The following is a 13,638-nucleotide window of genomic DNA, read 5'->3' as shown; positions in this document are numbered from 1 at the left end:
ATTACTTAGAAACACGCTGTCAATAAAATGTAAGATCACACACCTTCGATACCATAGCAATTTTTATTTTCATGATGTCACAGTTTGTCAATTTCTGAGAAGATGCATACAACATAAAGAAAGGTTGGGAACAACATTTATTGTACAGTAAAAGCTACAAGCCTGAATCGTAGAATGGTACCTTATTCCATTTGAATATTAGACAATTTGCATTGTTTGTGTTTGTGAAGTCCTTTTTTAGTCTTATGGTAGAAATCAAAAGCACTGCTTGATTTTTACATTTTATTTATTTTTACTGTTCCGGTTCTGGTTTAGCATAAAGTGAGGGGTCAAAAAGGTCACGCTTGAAGTCGTAAGGGTCAAATGAGGAGTAGAAGCTTTTCTCGCTCTCTGGTGCTGCTGGGGCACTTTCTTCAGGTTTGGCTTCTTCCTCCTTCACTACTTTCTCTTCAGCAGGTGCCTCCGGCGCTGATGTTTCCTGGACAATTGGGCGAGGAGGGTGATCGATGAGGCAGTCGGGATCCCAGTATGGGTCGCAGTCATACTCCATACCCTTGGCGGTGGCAGCAGGAGGGGGTGGAGGCTCTGCAGACTCTTTGGGAGCGGGAGGGGCCGGTGGTGCTGGGGGTGGAGCAGCAGCTTTTATCTCCTCCTCGGTTTGGGGCCTGCAGGCGGGGTTGTGACGTGGGTCACACAGTACTGGGACCGCCCCAGCTGGCAGGTAGACGATGCTGGGTTTACACTGAGGATCTCTGGGGTTGCAAAGGTAAATCTTCGGGGCGTTCTCCAGAGGGTCTGGGGTCGGGGCGGGGGTGGTGGGAGGTGGAGGAGACTCAGTGGTGGTGGTTGGTGGGGCAGTGGTTGTCAGCACACCCATGACATTCTGGTAACTGGAGGCATCAGGGCCATAAGTCAGCTCCAGGTAACGCATCTGCTGATACAACATCCGGATCCTGTCGATCTCATAGATCTGGAAAGAAAAGCGGTGATTCATGAAAAAATTATTTCTGTTTTCAGAAAAATAGCTGAATCAAAGCTGAGCCGCAATATTCAAACAACATACTCCTTCAATGTGTCCGATGCTGTTGTAGAAGCGGTAGTAGGACTGGAAGTCAGGGTTGCCTCTGTACCACTTTGGGTCAATGTTTCTTTTGGGCCGAGAGTTAGTCAGGAAATCATGCGCCTTAGCGGAGCCGATGCTGATGGAACCTCCTGTGGATGGAAGCAGCATACAGATTTATCATTATTCTAAGAATCTTGGAGCAATGAACATGTACGTGATAATCAAAGGAAAACAAGCATCGGTCTGTTCTAATGGCTAGAAAGCCACAGCAAGAGAGCCACCCCAGTGAAAGCTCATTATTTGCATTCGATTACCTCCAGCATTCTTAACTTTGGTCAGAGGTGAGGCATCCAGGAAACCTGAAGGGTGGCAGAGAGAGTGACTCAGTTAGAGCTGCATCACAGAATGTCACACAGCACTTCCTCTCTTAAATATTCCAAAAGGAACTTCAAAGCAGCATTTGTATATTGAAGCATTGGTATTAGTTACTTTGGATACTTTGGAGAATGCTTGAAAAAGACTCATCTACAAACCTGGCATCATCAGGAGGCAGCATAGTGCCCACAGCAGCATGTCCTGCATCATCCTTGAGATCTGCCAACATGATACAGTAAAATCCCTTTTGCAGCCTATCTTAGGAAAAACACCATGCACAATACATCGAAAGCATACAGGCACGCAAACCCTACACTGCCAAACACAACACAAAGCTCCACAGATGCCTGTGCAAACTGGACAGAAACATTTATTTTTGACATTTTTGACATTATCTAGGAATTAACTTGGAATAATTGAATCAAAAACACTGCAAAGAAAACTCACTCTTTACTCAGAACCTCTATGGGCTAACATGACCACTAAAGCAAGAGTAAGAAAACGTGCTCACCTGCTGCTGCATCTCCTCAGTCCTGCTTTAATCTGTGGCACCACATGACAGTTCATAAATACTGCTGTCAGCAGTGGGGCCTCGCCATTGGTCACAGAGATGCAAGTGGCCCTGACTCCGCCCATCTCGGGCGATCAGTTGAAACGTGGAAGAGCCCATTAGCACGTCAGCCCAGAACCAGCAGTAAAACACCAACTTCAAACACACTGTGACTTCTTGTAAAGCTGTGGAAAAGGTTCCGGTACCGCAGGGTACCCACCGAGTTTACAGCCAGCCTGACCTCTTTCTTTTAGGGCTCCGAGCGCTGAATGAGGCCATCAATTCGTTAGCACTTCCCCAGCTCCCATTCTACCAAACCACTGGTATACTTATGCAACACACGGCAGGAGATGCTGCTCCACCTTCTGCCTAATGCTTGACAAAACACACCTGTCGGGCAAAAAAAAATTAACCCTCTGTCCTAAAAACAGCTGGATTTGTCCTTTCAACTTTGGACTGGGACAGTCAAAAAATAGAGGGGGAGCTGTGCCAACTGCTGTTTAAGTCCCCAAGAAATATGCAGGAATTATGGGCTAACGTGTCTAAACACCAAGTGAATGGAGCAACCTGGCAATTCTGTGTGGAGACCCTTTTTCCACAATGATACCCACCAAGAAGGGGCTTGGATAGCAAGAAATGTACAAAAACACCACTGTGTGTTTCTGCATTTAAACCATTTGAGTCTGTTGTGATCTTTTTTTTTTGTTTCTTTTTTTTTTTTTAAACAGAATTAGTATCTATGTTAGACATTGTGTCCTTTGTGCTTCTGAAGACAAAACCTGGAAACACCAGACCCCCAATACAGACATGTTGTTGTTTTTCATCACTGGAACAGAATTGAATGCAACAGAATAGAACAGGGCCACCAGATTTGTCCAAAACACAACATCATTTTTGCACAGTTACCTCTGTTTATCCGGGGCCGGGTCACAGGGGAAGCAGTCTGAGCAAGGACACCCGGGCTTGCCTCTCCCTGGACACTTCCTGCACATCTACTGGGGGGGAACAAAACATGACTGGCCAATAGGAAAACTATGCACATAGGAAGAATTTGTATACATAATAAAAAGTTAACATCTGCGGCTTTACCAGTGTCCATTCACCCTGCAGAACCAAGAGTACTGAGGGCACTTGGGATGAAGGGCCTCGAGAACACATGAGGGACTCTGTAACGCCACCCAGAGTTCAAACTGGCAGAAGAAGAGGGAAGACGGGAGCTCATTGGAATGCCAGTGTGGGTTAATCCATCGCCAGTGATCAGAAGTAAAATAGAGTTGGGGCCACTGAAGCCATAGGCAAAGAGGATAGGATAGTGACAACAACAGAAGACTGATTTCAGCTGTATTATTGTTATTTTTATTTTTTCCTGCTGTCACGCTCCCCTGTTCACACACGCCTGCTTGGTGCTTTTCATTTCAGCATCGTAGAAATTCCATCTTTGGAAACCAAAGGGTCGGGTTTATGATAACAGGGACGCAGAGGCAGACATGGAGTCTGGGGGCCTTTCCAGGTGGCTAATGGTGAATGGTGTCATACTGTAATTTCTCTGGGAGAAGGTCAAAAATGGAAGGGTACGAACACAAGATGTTCTAAATGATATACATTTGTTTTAGGTTGATGCTGAAACTATGACAGAAACACCACTCATCCAGAATAAATCAACTTTATGTACTAGAAGGCAAATAATCTGCAACACTTTGGACTTGTCATATTTCTATATATCAAAAGAATGGACCTTTAGCTCATAACAAATGCTACTCTGACAATGATCTGGTTCTTCTACAACATTACAACAAACAACAGACAAAAGATGACGGCCCTGCAACAGTTGTTGCGGTTTTACCTGCAACTGTAACTGCTGCAACTTGTGTTTCTCTCCATGTGTCAAATTACAGTGTGTTGCCGCAGGACACGAGAGGCAGTTGCTCACAAGTAACACTTTTCACTTCTTAAGCCTTCATCATATCACAGCTGTGGGGACCCTGTGCTAGCTTTTAGCTGCAAGCACTGTCTGTAACTAACAGCAGTGAATGGGAAATGTTAGCGCAGTGGTTAGCTCTGCCGCCTCACAGCAAGCAGGTCGTGGGTTCAATTCTGGGCCTTGGACCTTTCCTTGTGTGTTCACATGTTCCCTGTGGGTGCTCTGTCTTCCTCACACAGTCCAAAAACAGGTATGTGTGGTGAATTGGGAACTCTGAATTGATGTGAGAGTGTGAATGGTTGTTTGTATGTGGCCCTGTGATGAACTGGTGATTGTCCTGGGTGTCACCCTGCCTTCGCCCTATGACAGCTTGGATGGGCTCCAGTAGACCCCTGTAACCTCAAGTTCAGGAAGAAGTGGGTATTGAAGATGGATGGCAATAACAATGTGAGGTCCTTTTTATTCTAGTTAGAAAAAAAAAAACTTGAAACAATTTTCAGAGAAAATCCAAAAATAATGCTTCTAATGCTATCGTTTTGGGTTTTTTTCCCCCCACTTTCTTCTTTCCATAGGGGAGGATAAACAGAAACAATGAAAGCAGGGAGTGAGTGCACGGATTTTCTCGTCCAGGCGAATAACAGCGTTTCTCCACTAGGTGGCAGCATAGCTAACACCGGAACTGCGTGGCTTGATGTGTCGGTTCCTTTAAAATTGCCGAAGTTTTGTAGTTCGCGTGTTCTTGATCTGTCAGCGTTGCGGCATCAGCTGCCACTGCCTATTATTCACCTGACCTTTGGGACGTTGCAGTTCTCCTATCGGCCACAGCGCCACTAGCAGGGCGTCGGACACACGGGGCTTGTGCCGTGGCCGCTGCTGTCTCGGGTGTGAGCTAACTAGCGAGCTAAGGGCTCCGGTTAGCCGGGAAGGACAGCGGGCGGGCTTGACAGGCAGCTAGCAGGCGAGCCGGAGGTAGCGGCTGGTGGCTAGCCAGCTAGCGAACCCGCTGGCAGTACGAGACGAGGCGAGGCGAGGCGAGGCGAGGAAACCACCCACTTCTCAAAAGAAATATTTGGGGCAACCAAAGTGAAAAGTAAGTGGGGAAAAAAAGCTCTGGTGGCTATCTGTCGTTAGCTTTAATCCGCGCCCGGGTTCATTTGTCAGCGGTTTAATGTCGGGGATTTAAGCCAATAGGATAAATGCGTCTGCCAACTCGGGGTTTTTGACAGATAAGCTCCACAACTGGCGTCACCAGTTCGACTAGTCTGCCAGCTGGTTTGTTCCCACTGGTGCCCAGACTTGTGGCCAAGTTTCAGCATGTATGTGCATTTTCCCAGTGACTTGTCGCGAAAGAAAGACATCGGGAGCACTGTGCAAGACCGACTCTGTGTTTCTCAACGTACGGTTCGGGACACGTTAAGGAGGCCCCGGACTTGACGGCAAGAGGTCTTGTAGCTCATTGTGTACAATTTGTACTGTTTGTACAGTAACGTAGTTACTGCCGCACTATGGAGTTGGCAACCATACAGGCTGATCATATGCTGATGATGGCTTTGATCGCTGCAGAGAAAGTTTCTACGGTTTCATAAGTAGTTTGGAACTGTGTCTACAAAGTGAACCCGAGGAAAATCTTTACCGAATCATTCGGGCGTACTTTCCGTCTGTGTTCCAGTTAGATGCACTGCAAGGTCACAAGAAAAGCGAATTTATTGATCCTGTGTGTCAATGGATACGTTTGCATTTATAGTTTTCTAGTTTATCGTGTCTTGAAAATGTGAGTTCCCGCAGAAACAGTAAAAAAAAAAGAAAGAAAGAAAGAAAGAAAACGACCCAAACCTCCCAGTTTGTGTTACCTTGTCAGTGCTAAATCAGGCCATTGAAGGCCGTTTTGGCCCGTCTTGCCAGGCATGTGGTAGAGCCAGACCTGGCACTGTCTCCTTTGTGTCTTTCTTATTTATAGCAATCTCTCTCGGTACTTATGACATGTGCTTCTGGTGTAAATCTCCTCTGTCAGCGTGCACGAGCCGCCGCTCTCCGTGCTCAGCAGCTGCAGAGAAGAAGGAGGCCAGAAAGGGGGTGGGGGTCATCTCACGGTGCGCGTGCCCTCTGCTGAGTCAGGTGGCCGTCACCTACTGGCACACACAGCGCCACGCTGGTGCAGGATGTGTGTCCGTGGCTTGAGCCGCCCAGGGAATGACCATCGTGTTTTGTTTTTGTTTTTCCTTTTGCGTACCCTCCCTTCAATGGTCTGCGGTAGTTGTGTTGGAATGTGCAGAATGGGGCAGAGCCGCGTCCCACAACACAGGTGGAGATGATGGAACTCCCTTCACACTGCTCTTGGCCTTGATGCTGTAAATGTGTTTGTGATGCTGTGGAAATGTTTCCAGCCTGGCTTTCACATGAAGTCTCGACCGATCCCAATCTCTCCTCCAGCTGTTTGGTCTTTAGTTCCTGGAGCTGTGAGGCTATTAAAGCTGATAGGTCTGTAGTGCCCAGAGTGTTTGAGCAACTTCTGGATTTTGACAAATGAATTGCTCCTTTTCATTTATTTATTTATTTATCTTTCAAATATTCACACTTTTTTGCTCAATTTCGTTTGCAATTTCTTTTAGTTATATTGACACAACATAATGCGTTGTGCTGCTGAAACAGCCTAACATACCAGTGTGTGTGCAGTCATAAGAAAGTCATTCAGCTGGATGTGGAAACAAAACCCAGTCAGCTGCAGTCTGGCGTGCGACGCGGGCCTGACCTCCGTCTCGTCTCGCTGAGTCTCTGGGAGCGACGGCGTGCCAGGGCACCGAGGGCGGCTCGTGCTTCGTCAGCTGCATACGTTTCCAATATGTTCAATGTTGAAACAGGCGGTGTTTGGGTTTTGGGCCAACATTCATAAGGAGGGAGGTGGGATGTTGTTTTCTCACCTGCCAGTTTATTGAGTTTAGAGCTTCATCTGTAAGTCTGTGGAACTGGGTTGAGAGAGGCCAAGGTGTGTGTGTGTGAGTGTGAGTGTGTGTGTGAGTGTGTGAGTGTGTGTGCGGTGGCTCTTTGTCTGAATGCTGTTTGTGTTGGCACAGATGGAGAAGCAGAGCTCCAGTGGGCTGCTGCTGACCAGAAAGCGGAGAAGAGACGACTCCAACGGGGAGACGGAGGAGAGGGAGCGGCTGGGGAAAATCCCCCGGTGCACTGTGGTGAGTCGACTGCTCTGGCTACCCAGCACACACTGCTCTCACCTCCATGTGTCCATGACTGAGGTGCAGATCAAAGGCTAGCTGAAGGTCATGACTCCCATGCCCATTAGTACATGTTGTGCATGTACAGTGAAGATGCATACAGTATCAGCACCTGGTGGCGTTACTCCTCCCCTGTCTGCTCTTCAGGGTTTGAAGCACCCGGCACCTTTTGCAGATGAGCTGGAGTCTGACAACAGACCGTACAAGAGAGTCAACATGGAGGACGCAAAGAGAGGAACGCCTGGTGAGTGGCATCATGTTTTATTTACTGTTAACCTTCTGCTTCCTTTTAATGTCTCTCTCTCTCCCTTTCCCTCTGTCTCTCCCTCTCTCTCTCTCTCTCCCTCTGTCTCTCTCTCTCTCCCTCTCTCTCTCCCTCTCCCTCTGTCTCTCTCTCTCTTTCCCTCTCCCTCTCTCCCTCTCTCTCTCCCTCTCCCTCTGTCTCTCTCTCCCTCTCCCTCTGTCTCTCTCTCTCTCCCTCTCCGTCTCTCTCTCCCTCTCCCTCTGTCTCTCTCTCTCTCTCCCTCTCCCTCTCCCTCTGTCTGTCTCTCTCTCTCTCCCTCTGTCTCTCTCTCTCTCCCCCCTCTTCTCTCTCTCTCTCCCTCTCTCTCTCTCCCTTTCCCTCTCTCCCTTTCTCTCTCTCCCTCTCCCTCCCTCTCTCTCTTTCACACACACACACACACACACACACCCATTACTTATTTTCTAACAGCATTGATCACTTTACAAATAAAGTGTCTTATTAACTTTATACACAGTAAATCACCTGTGTGTGTGTGTGTGTGTGTGTGTGTGTGTGTGTGTGTGTGTGTGTGTGTGTGTGTGTGTGTGTGTGTGTGTGTGTGTGTGTGTGTGTGTGTGTGTGTGTGTGTGTGTGTGTGTGTGTGTGTGCAGCTGACAGACCAGTGCGGGTGTATGCAGATGGCATCTTTGACGTTTTCCACTCGGGTCACGCCAGAGCACTGATGCAAGCCAAATGCCTTTTCCCAAACACACACCTTATTGTTGGAGGTAAGAGCACGTGTCTCCAAATTCCACTGCCAGGTCAAAGTAGTGACAGTCATTTGTCACAGTCAGTGTGAACATGGAGCAGAGTGATCGAGTGTCCTTGCGTTGCATCCCTTTTCTAACTGACTGTGCAGCTATTTTTACATTTCCAATTAGTTTGATGACCTGATTCTTTACTGGAACTGTGGCTAACGCTCACTGGTTCCTTTGTTTATGGCCGTTTGTTCAAAGTGTGCAGCGATAACCTGACCAACAAATACAAGGGCTTCACGGTGATGAACGAGGACGAGCGCTACGACGCCGTCAGACACTGCCGCTACGTGGACGAAATAGTGCGAAACGCTCCGTGGACGCTGACGCCAGAGTTCCTGACCAGACATCGCGTGAGTAGCCGCAATCGCAGCAGTTTACGGCAACAGAAACTACTGTCTGCGTATCTATGGACCATTGTAAACTCCTTGGAATACATTGGTCCTCCTGTAAGGTTCTATGTTGACGTGCCGTCAGACTGCTGCTCTCTGAATCTGCTGCTGTTTGTTCTAACCACGTCTCCAGATTGACTTTGTGGCGCACGATGACATCCCATACTCCTCAGCAGGAAGTGATGACGTGTACAAACACATCAAGGAAGCTGGTGAGTGCTTCTGTGAAAACAACGCCAAGCATACAGAATGCAAAACAAATCACTTTACAGTGTTGGTAACAATGCAAAATATATGTAAACTACGGCTGAACGATAATGGGAAATAATTGAATTGCGATTTGTTTCCTCAATATTGCTATTGCGATTTAATTTGCCATTATTTTTTTTAATTTTTCTCATGTATTTTTCCACAAACAAACAAAATGATATGTATTATAATAAACATCAGATTTATTATACACAAATTGTTCTTTTTTATAGGCTAGGCTAACGTCAAGATAAAAGCAAAATGAAGCATGAATTAATATGAAAGAGCCTTTATTTATCTACTAGTGTTTTTAATTAATAGGGCTTCCAATGATTTTAAGTCCACACAAAGCACAAAACGGCGACGGCTTCATTCGACCGATGTCGACGCGCTAGCAGCGTTAAAATCGCTGTAAGGTGCGAAGTTACGAGGCAGCGGTTCGCTGCCAGCAAACACAACTCCCACTGTTGTGGTCCTTGGTGCTTCGGTAGTTCGTTTTCGGCATTTTTTTTTTCTTTTAATCTCCCGACACTGTTTTGCTAAACTACGGCCACCAGTTGGTGGCAACCGGGAAGGCTTTTTCCTTGCGTGTCGCTCCGTCCGTCCAGCTCGTCGCAGCATCGACTCCTCCCACTACCTGCTTGGCTTTGCTTCGTGCCGCTCGCAAGTCACGTGACCGGAACTGGGGTCAATTAAATCGCAGGTCTTTGCGGTTAGGAAATCTGGTTTTGTCCTATCGCAGTATTATCGCAAATGGGATTTATCCTTCAGCCCTGATGTCAACACTGGTGACGCTTTAATGCCTCCAACAGGGATGTTTGCTCCGACCCAGCGAACCGAGGGCATCTCCACCTCTGACATCATCACGCGCATCGTCCGCGACTACGACTTGTACGTCAGACGCAACCTGCAGAGAGGATACACGGCCAAGGAGCTCAACGTCAGCTTCATCAACGTACGTAGCTCCGCCTCGGTGCGGTCGGCGCACTCAGACAGAGTGTCGCGTGTCCGACGGCTGAGACGTCTGCTTCTCCGCAAACCCACCAGGAGAAGAAGTACAACCTGCAGGAGCGCGTAGACAAGGTGAAGAAGAAGGTGCGTGACGTGGAGGAGAAGAGCAAAGAGTTTGTCCAGAAGGTGGAGGAGAAGAGCATCGACCTCATCCAGAAGTGGGAGGAGAAGTCCCGGGAGTTCATCGGCAACTTCCTGCAGATGTTTGGTCCCGAGGGAGCTCTGGTGAGGCGCTTTGCTCTGTCGGTCGGCACCGTCGCGACTCTCACAGAGTCTCATTGTGCTCTCACTTTGACCTTTTATGGAACTGTGTTGTTTTGTTTGATGCGGATAGGTTTAGTTTTCTGAATGTAAAGGAGCTGGCGGCGCACGCTCTTCTTACTTTGCACATAGCCAAGATGCAGGGCAAGGCAAATTCATTTGTATAGCGCACTTCATACGCATGGCAATTCAATGTGCTTTACATGATTAAAAACCAAGCAAACAGAGAACGTACAGACTGTGCAGGCACGGGAGGAAAGGAAAGTTCTCAGCTTGGTTTGAAAATCTCTACGCTTGGTGAAGGTTTGACTTCTGTTGGTGGCTGAGTCCACTGATTTGCAGCACAGGAACTAAATGCAGCTTCTCCATGTTTATTTGTCACTCTGGCAAGCACCAGTTGTCCAGAGTCCACAGTCCATTTAAGATTGATGGAGTCACAGATTTTATTTGTCCATGACGTTGCATGGCAGTGAAATGATGCTGAACTTTATTCCAGACTCGGCTCCATATTAAAAAAAGAAACAAGTAGAAAAACACAGATTTACATAACAACACAACAAGTAAGTTTAAAACACATACAGACATCTATAGCAGTGCTTCCACGTATAGCAACTATTTAGTGTCACTTTGAGCAGGCACCGTTAGGGCCATAATGACGCCATGCTTTGACTGGCCAAGTCCACATGGACAACTGTACAGGAACTTTGTAAGAACAGCATGAAAAGAGGCCACATTACTGCTCACACACACAAGGCTGGCACTTGACCATCCTGGATACCTGAGCAGAATCCTCAACACATCATTACTGTATATAGCACCCGGACATGTTGGTGTGGCAGCGATGACGTGATTGTGCATGTAAGGAATGAAGGAAGTGTAGAAGGAAGTGTAGAAGGAAGTGTAGAAGGAAGTGTAGAAGGAAGTGTAGAAGGAATGAAGGAAGTGTAGAAGAGAATTTAAAAAGTGGCCGTTAAATATACCTTTTACAAATGTACAAAAATACAAGTTCAAAAGATTTGGAAAAAGTGGTGAGTACGGATAGGAGTGTTTGAAGTGTTATGCAATAATAGGTAATACAATACAATACAATACAATACAATATATCATATAATTATATAATCTGTTGCAAACAATGGAATGCAAAAAGATGCGCAGCTCGTTAGTTAGGTTTGTTTTCCTGATTGGATTCTGAAGCCGCAGACACAAAAACCTTTAACAGCTCAGCCCAGTAGGAAGTGGATGATGTTCACGCCTCTCCCTGCTCTGCTCTGCTCTGCTCTGCTCGCTGCCTCCACAGAAGCACATGCTGAAGGAAGGCAAGGGCCGCATGCTGCAGGCCATCAGCCCCCGGCAGAGCCCCGACAGCAGCCCCACCCGCGAGGAGCGCTCCCCCTCCCCCACCTTCCGCCTGCCCTTCTTCACCAAGACCTCGCCGCCGCCATCCCCCCGGCCGCACCACAGCGGGGCGCGGGGCTACCTCATCAGCGAGGATGACGACGAAGACGAAGACAACGACGACAACGACGACGACAACTAGGAGGCGTCGCGGAGGCGTCTCCTCTCTGCTCTCTCTGCTCTCTGCTCGCTCTGCCCTCGCCAGTGGCTGCAGCCTGTCCTTCCTGTGGAGGTCCTGCTCCCAGTTGGTCCTGTCTCATGGTTTAACTCCACTCTCATGTCGTTGTTACAAGATTTCTTCCACCCCCGCTCACCACTCATTTTCATCCAGCCATTTTTTGGGTCCTTTTTTCTGTGTTAGGGTCAGTAACGCTTAGCATTCACCCAGAGATATTTGTTTTATTTTCTTCATTTGTTTGATGTTCCAAGTTTATTAGTCACTCACTGTCACTGAAGTGTCGCCGCTCGGTGCACTTACTCATTTATACATGGTTCTTCTTCTTTTTTTAACGTCTGTGTGGGTTTTTTAGCGGGATGCCCCGAAGGTGTTTCGGCACTTCATGCAGCTGCACATCTGGTCCGGCGTGTTAGCAGGAACACTGATGGGTGGAAACCAAAACTGGCTTTTATTTTTGCTGACGGGGTGAACCTGGTTAAGTGTGTGTGTGTGTGTGTGTGTGTGTGTGTGTGTGTGTGTGTGTGTGTGTGTGTGTGTGTGTGTGTGTGTGTGTGTGTGTGTGTGTGTGTGTGTGTGTGTGTTGTTTGCACTTGTAGGCTGGCATGTTTGAGTCTTGTCAACATTCTCCACTTGTTGACAGATTGGTCAACGCTTGGACTTGATGGCATTTGGTAATGAGGTTGAAGGTTTCTTTGTCTGTTGGTATTCAGTCTGAAAGACGGCTCTTTGAGGAAAGTCATGCAAGAGCATTTTAAAAAAAGGTGACGTAAAGGCACTTATTTTTGTGGACCCCTCCCCCCCTTTTTTTTTTATGATTTTATGCCCTGTTCAAACTCTTGATCTAAACTTCCCTGTTTCAACGTTTCTTCACTGTTGCAGTGGAGAAGCGTGAGTGAGACTGGAGCTTTTCTTTTTTCTTTGGTCATTTTATATGAAGCAGGTCCTGCGTCTCTCCTGGGCCTGGTGGGGACTCGTCATTCCCATCAGGTGTGACGGCACAGTAATAAATACTCTACTCAGACAGAAAGCAAGAGCTGTATCAAGGTGTATCTCTTTAAACAAATGAAGCACAAAGTCTCAGTGGTTCTTTGTTTAATGGTGATGCTGCAGCGGGCAGTGTGCATCTGGAGAGACTGGACAATGCTGTGCAGAATCTTCAGAGACGCATCGACCAATGTCCTCCATTCTGCACATGAAAAGCCAACGTCACAGAGCTCATGCAATGTGTCAAGTAGTTGTGATATTATTTGCTGTCTCTCAGCCTCAGCACATCCTGCAGCCCTCGAGTGATAACAGCACATCCTGTGTCTCCTTCATAACAGACGACTAAAACCTTACAGCTGATCTGATGCAATATCATGAGAGGATACTAATAAATGTTGAATGATGTCCTAATGATCTGTCACTGCCTCTTTTATTCCCCCCTCTAAAAAGTAGTGTTTGTTTTATTCCACTGCAGCAACGGACTCCTAAAGGCCATAAATCAGATCAATGATTGGAAAATCTGCTCTGTTTGTTACGTTGTCAATATTTCAAGTAAATCTGGTGCTCACCTGCTATTGGGAAGCCTTCCTGTGATTTCTGTGCAATTTCATTCATTAAAAGACTGAGAACTTTCGAACAAGTCATTAGTTGTGTCGTCATTGTGGTTTCAGAGTGACTCACAACAACAACAACTGTTTTTGTGTTTGACTGTTTGGGGTCTTCGTCCGTCACATCACAGCTCTGGGTGGAAATGTGCGATTGAGACGGGGGGGAAAATCTATGAAGTTTCCATAACCATCTTCCAAAACATCACCATTGGCAACAATGTCATTTTCAGTGCAGTTGTTTATATTGCCTTTTTATAGGATCTAAACCAAAAGTGACCTGACAGCGGCCCGATTCTGGTAGCTTTTAAAGAAAATCTGAACAAGAAAGATAAAATGTTTGCTTCAAAGTTATTTAAATTTGAACAGCACCACCACAATCTGAGAAA

General features: G+C 47.0%; 2 protein-coding genes across 4 annotated transcripts; one reads left to right on the top strand and one right to left on the bottom strand.

Annotated features, from left to right (window-relative positions):
- Nucleotides 1–249: 249 nt before the first annotated feature.
- LOC142884214 (uncharacterized) lies at nt 250–2,209 on the bottom strand. Of its 2 annotated transcripts, none has more exons than XM_076019731.1 (5): nt 1,950–2,209; nt 1,597–1,657; nt 1,378–1,422; nt 1,064–1,212; nt 250–970 (listed from the first exon to the last, which is right to left on the bottom strand). In XM_076019731.1, the coding sequence occupies exons 1-5, from the start codon at nt 1,959–1,961 to the stop codon at nt 293–295; spliced, it is 945 nt and encodes a 314-aa protein (XP_075875846.1). In that variant the 5' UTR covers nt 1,962–2,209; the 3' UTR covers nt 250–292. The 2 variants fall into 2 exon arrangements, with proteins under 2 accessions (XP_075875846.1, XP_075875847.1); XM_076019732.1 differs by lacking the exon at nt 1,950–2,209 and adding an exon at nt 1,886–1,931.
- Nucleotides 2,210–4,593: 2,384 nt separating this feature from the next.
- pcyt1aa (phosphate cytidylyltransferase 1A, choline a) lies at nt 4,594–13,284 on the top strand. Of its 2 annotated transcripts, none has more exons than XM_076021095.1 (9): nt 4,594–4,999; nt 6,981–7,094; nt 7,284–7,380; nt 8,031–8,147; nt 8,376–8,527; nt 8,700–8,778; nt 9,628–9,770; nt 9,863–10,051; nt 11,385–13,284. In XM_076021095.1, the coding sequence occupies exons 2-9, from the start codon at nt 6,981–6,983 to the stop codon at nt 11,622–11,624; spliced, it is 1,131 nt and encodes a 376-aa protein (XP_075877210.1). In that variant the 5' UTR covers nt 4,594–4,999; the 3' UTR covers nt 11,625–13,284. The 2 variants fall into 2 exon arrangements, with proteins under 2 accessions (XP_075877210.1, XP_075877211.1); XM_076021096.1 differs by lacking the exon at nt 4,594–4,999 and adding an exon at nt 5,072–5,352.
- Nucleotides 13,285–13,638: the final 354 nt, after the last annotated feature.

Source organism: Nelusetta ayraudi, unplaced genomic scaffold (assembly GCF_046127955.1).
Source record: "Nelusetta ayraudi isolate G7.1 ecotype Tasmania unplaced genomic scaffold, CSIRO-AGI_Nayr_v1 ptg000011l, whole genome shotgun sequence".
In the NCBI taxonomy this organism is placed as follows: Eukaryota; Metazoa; Chordata; class Actinopteri; order Tetraodontiformes; family Monacanthidae; genus Nelusetta; species Nelusetta ayraudi.
This window is presented reverse-complemented; position numbering and strand designations above follow the sequence as displayed.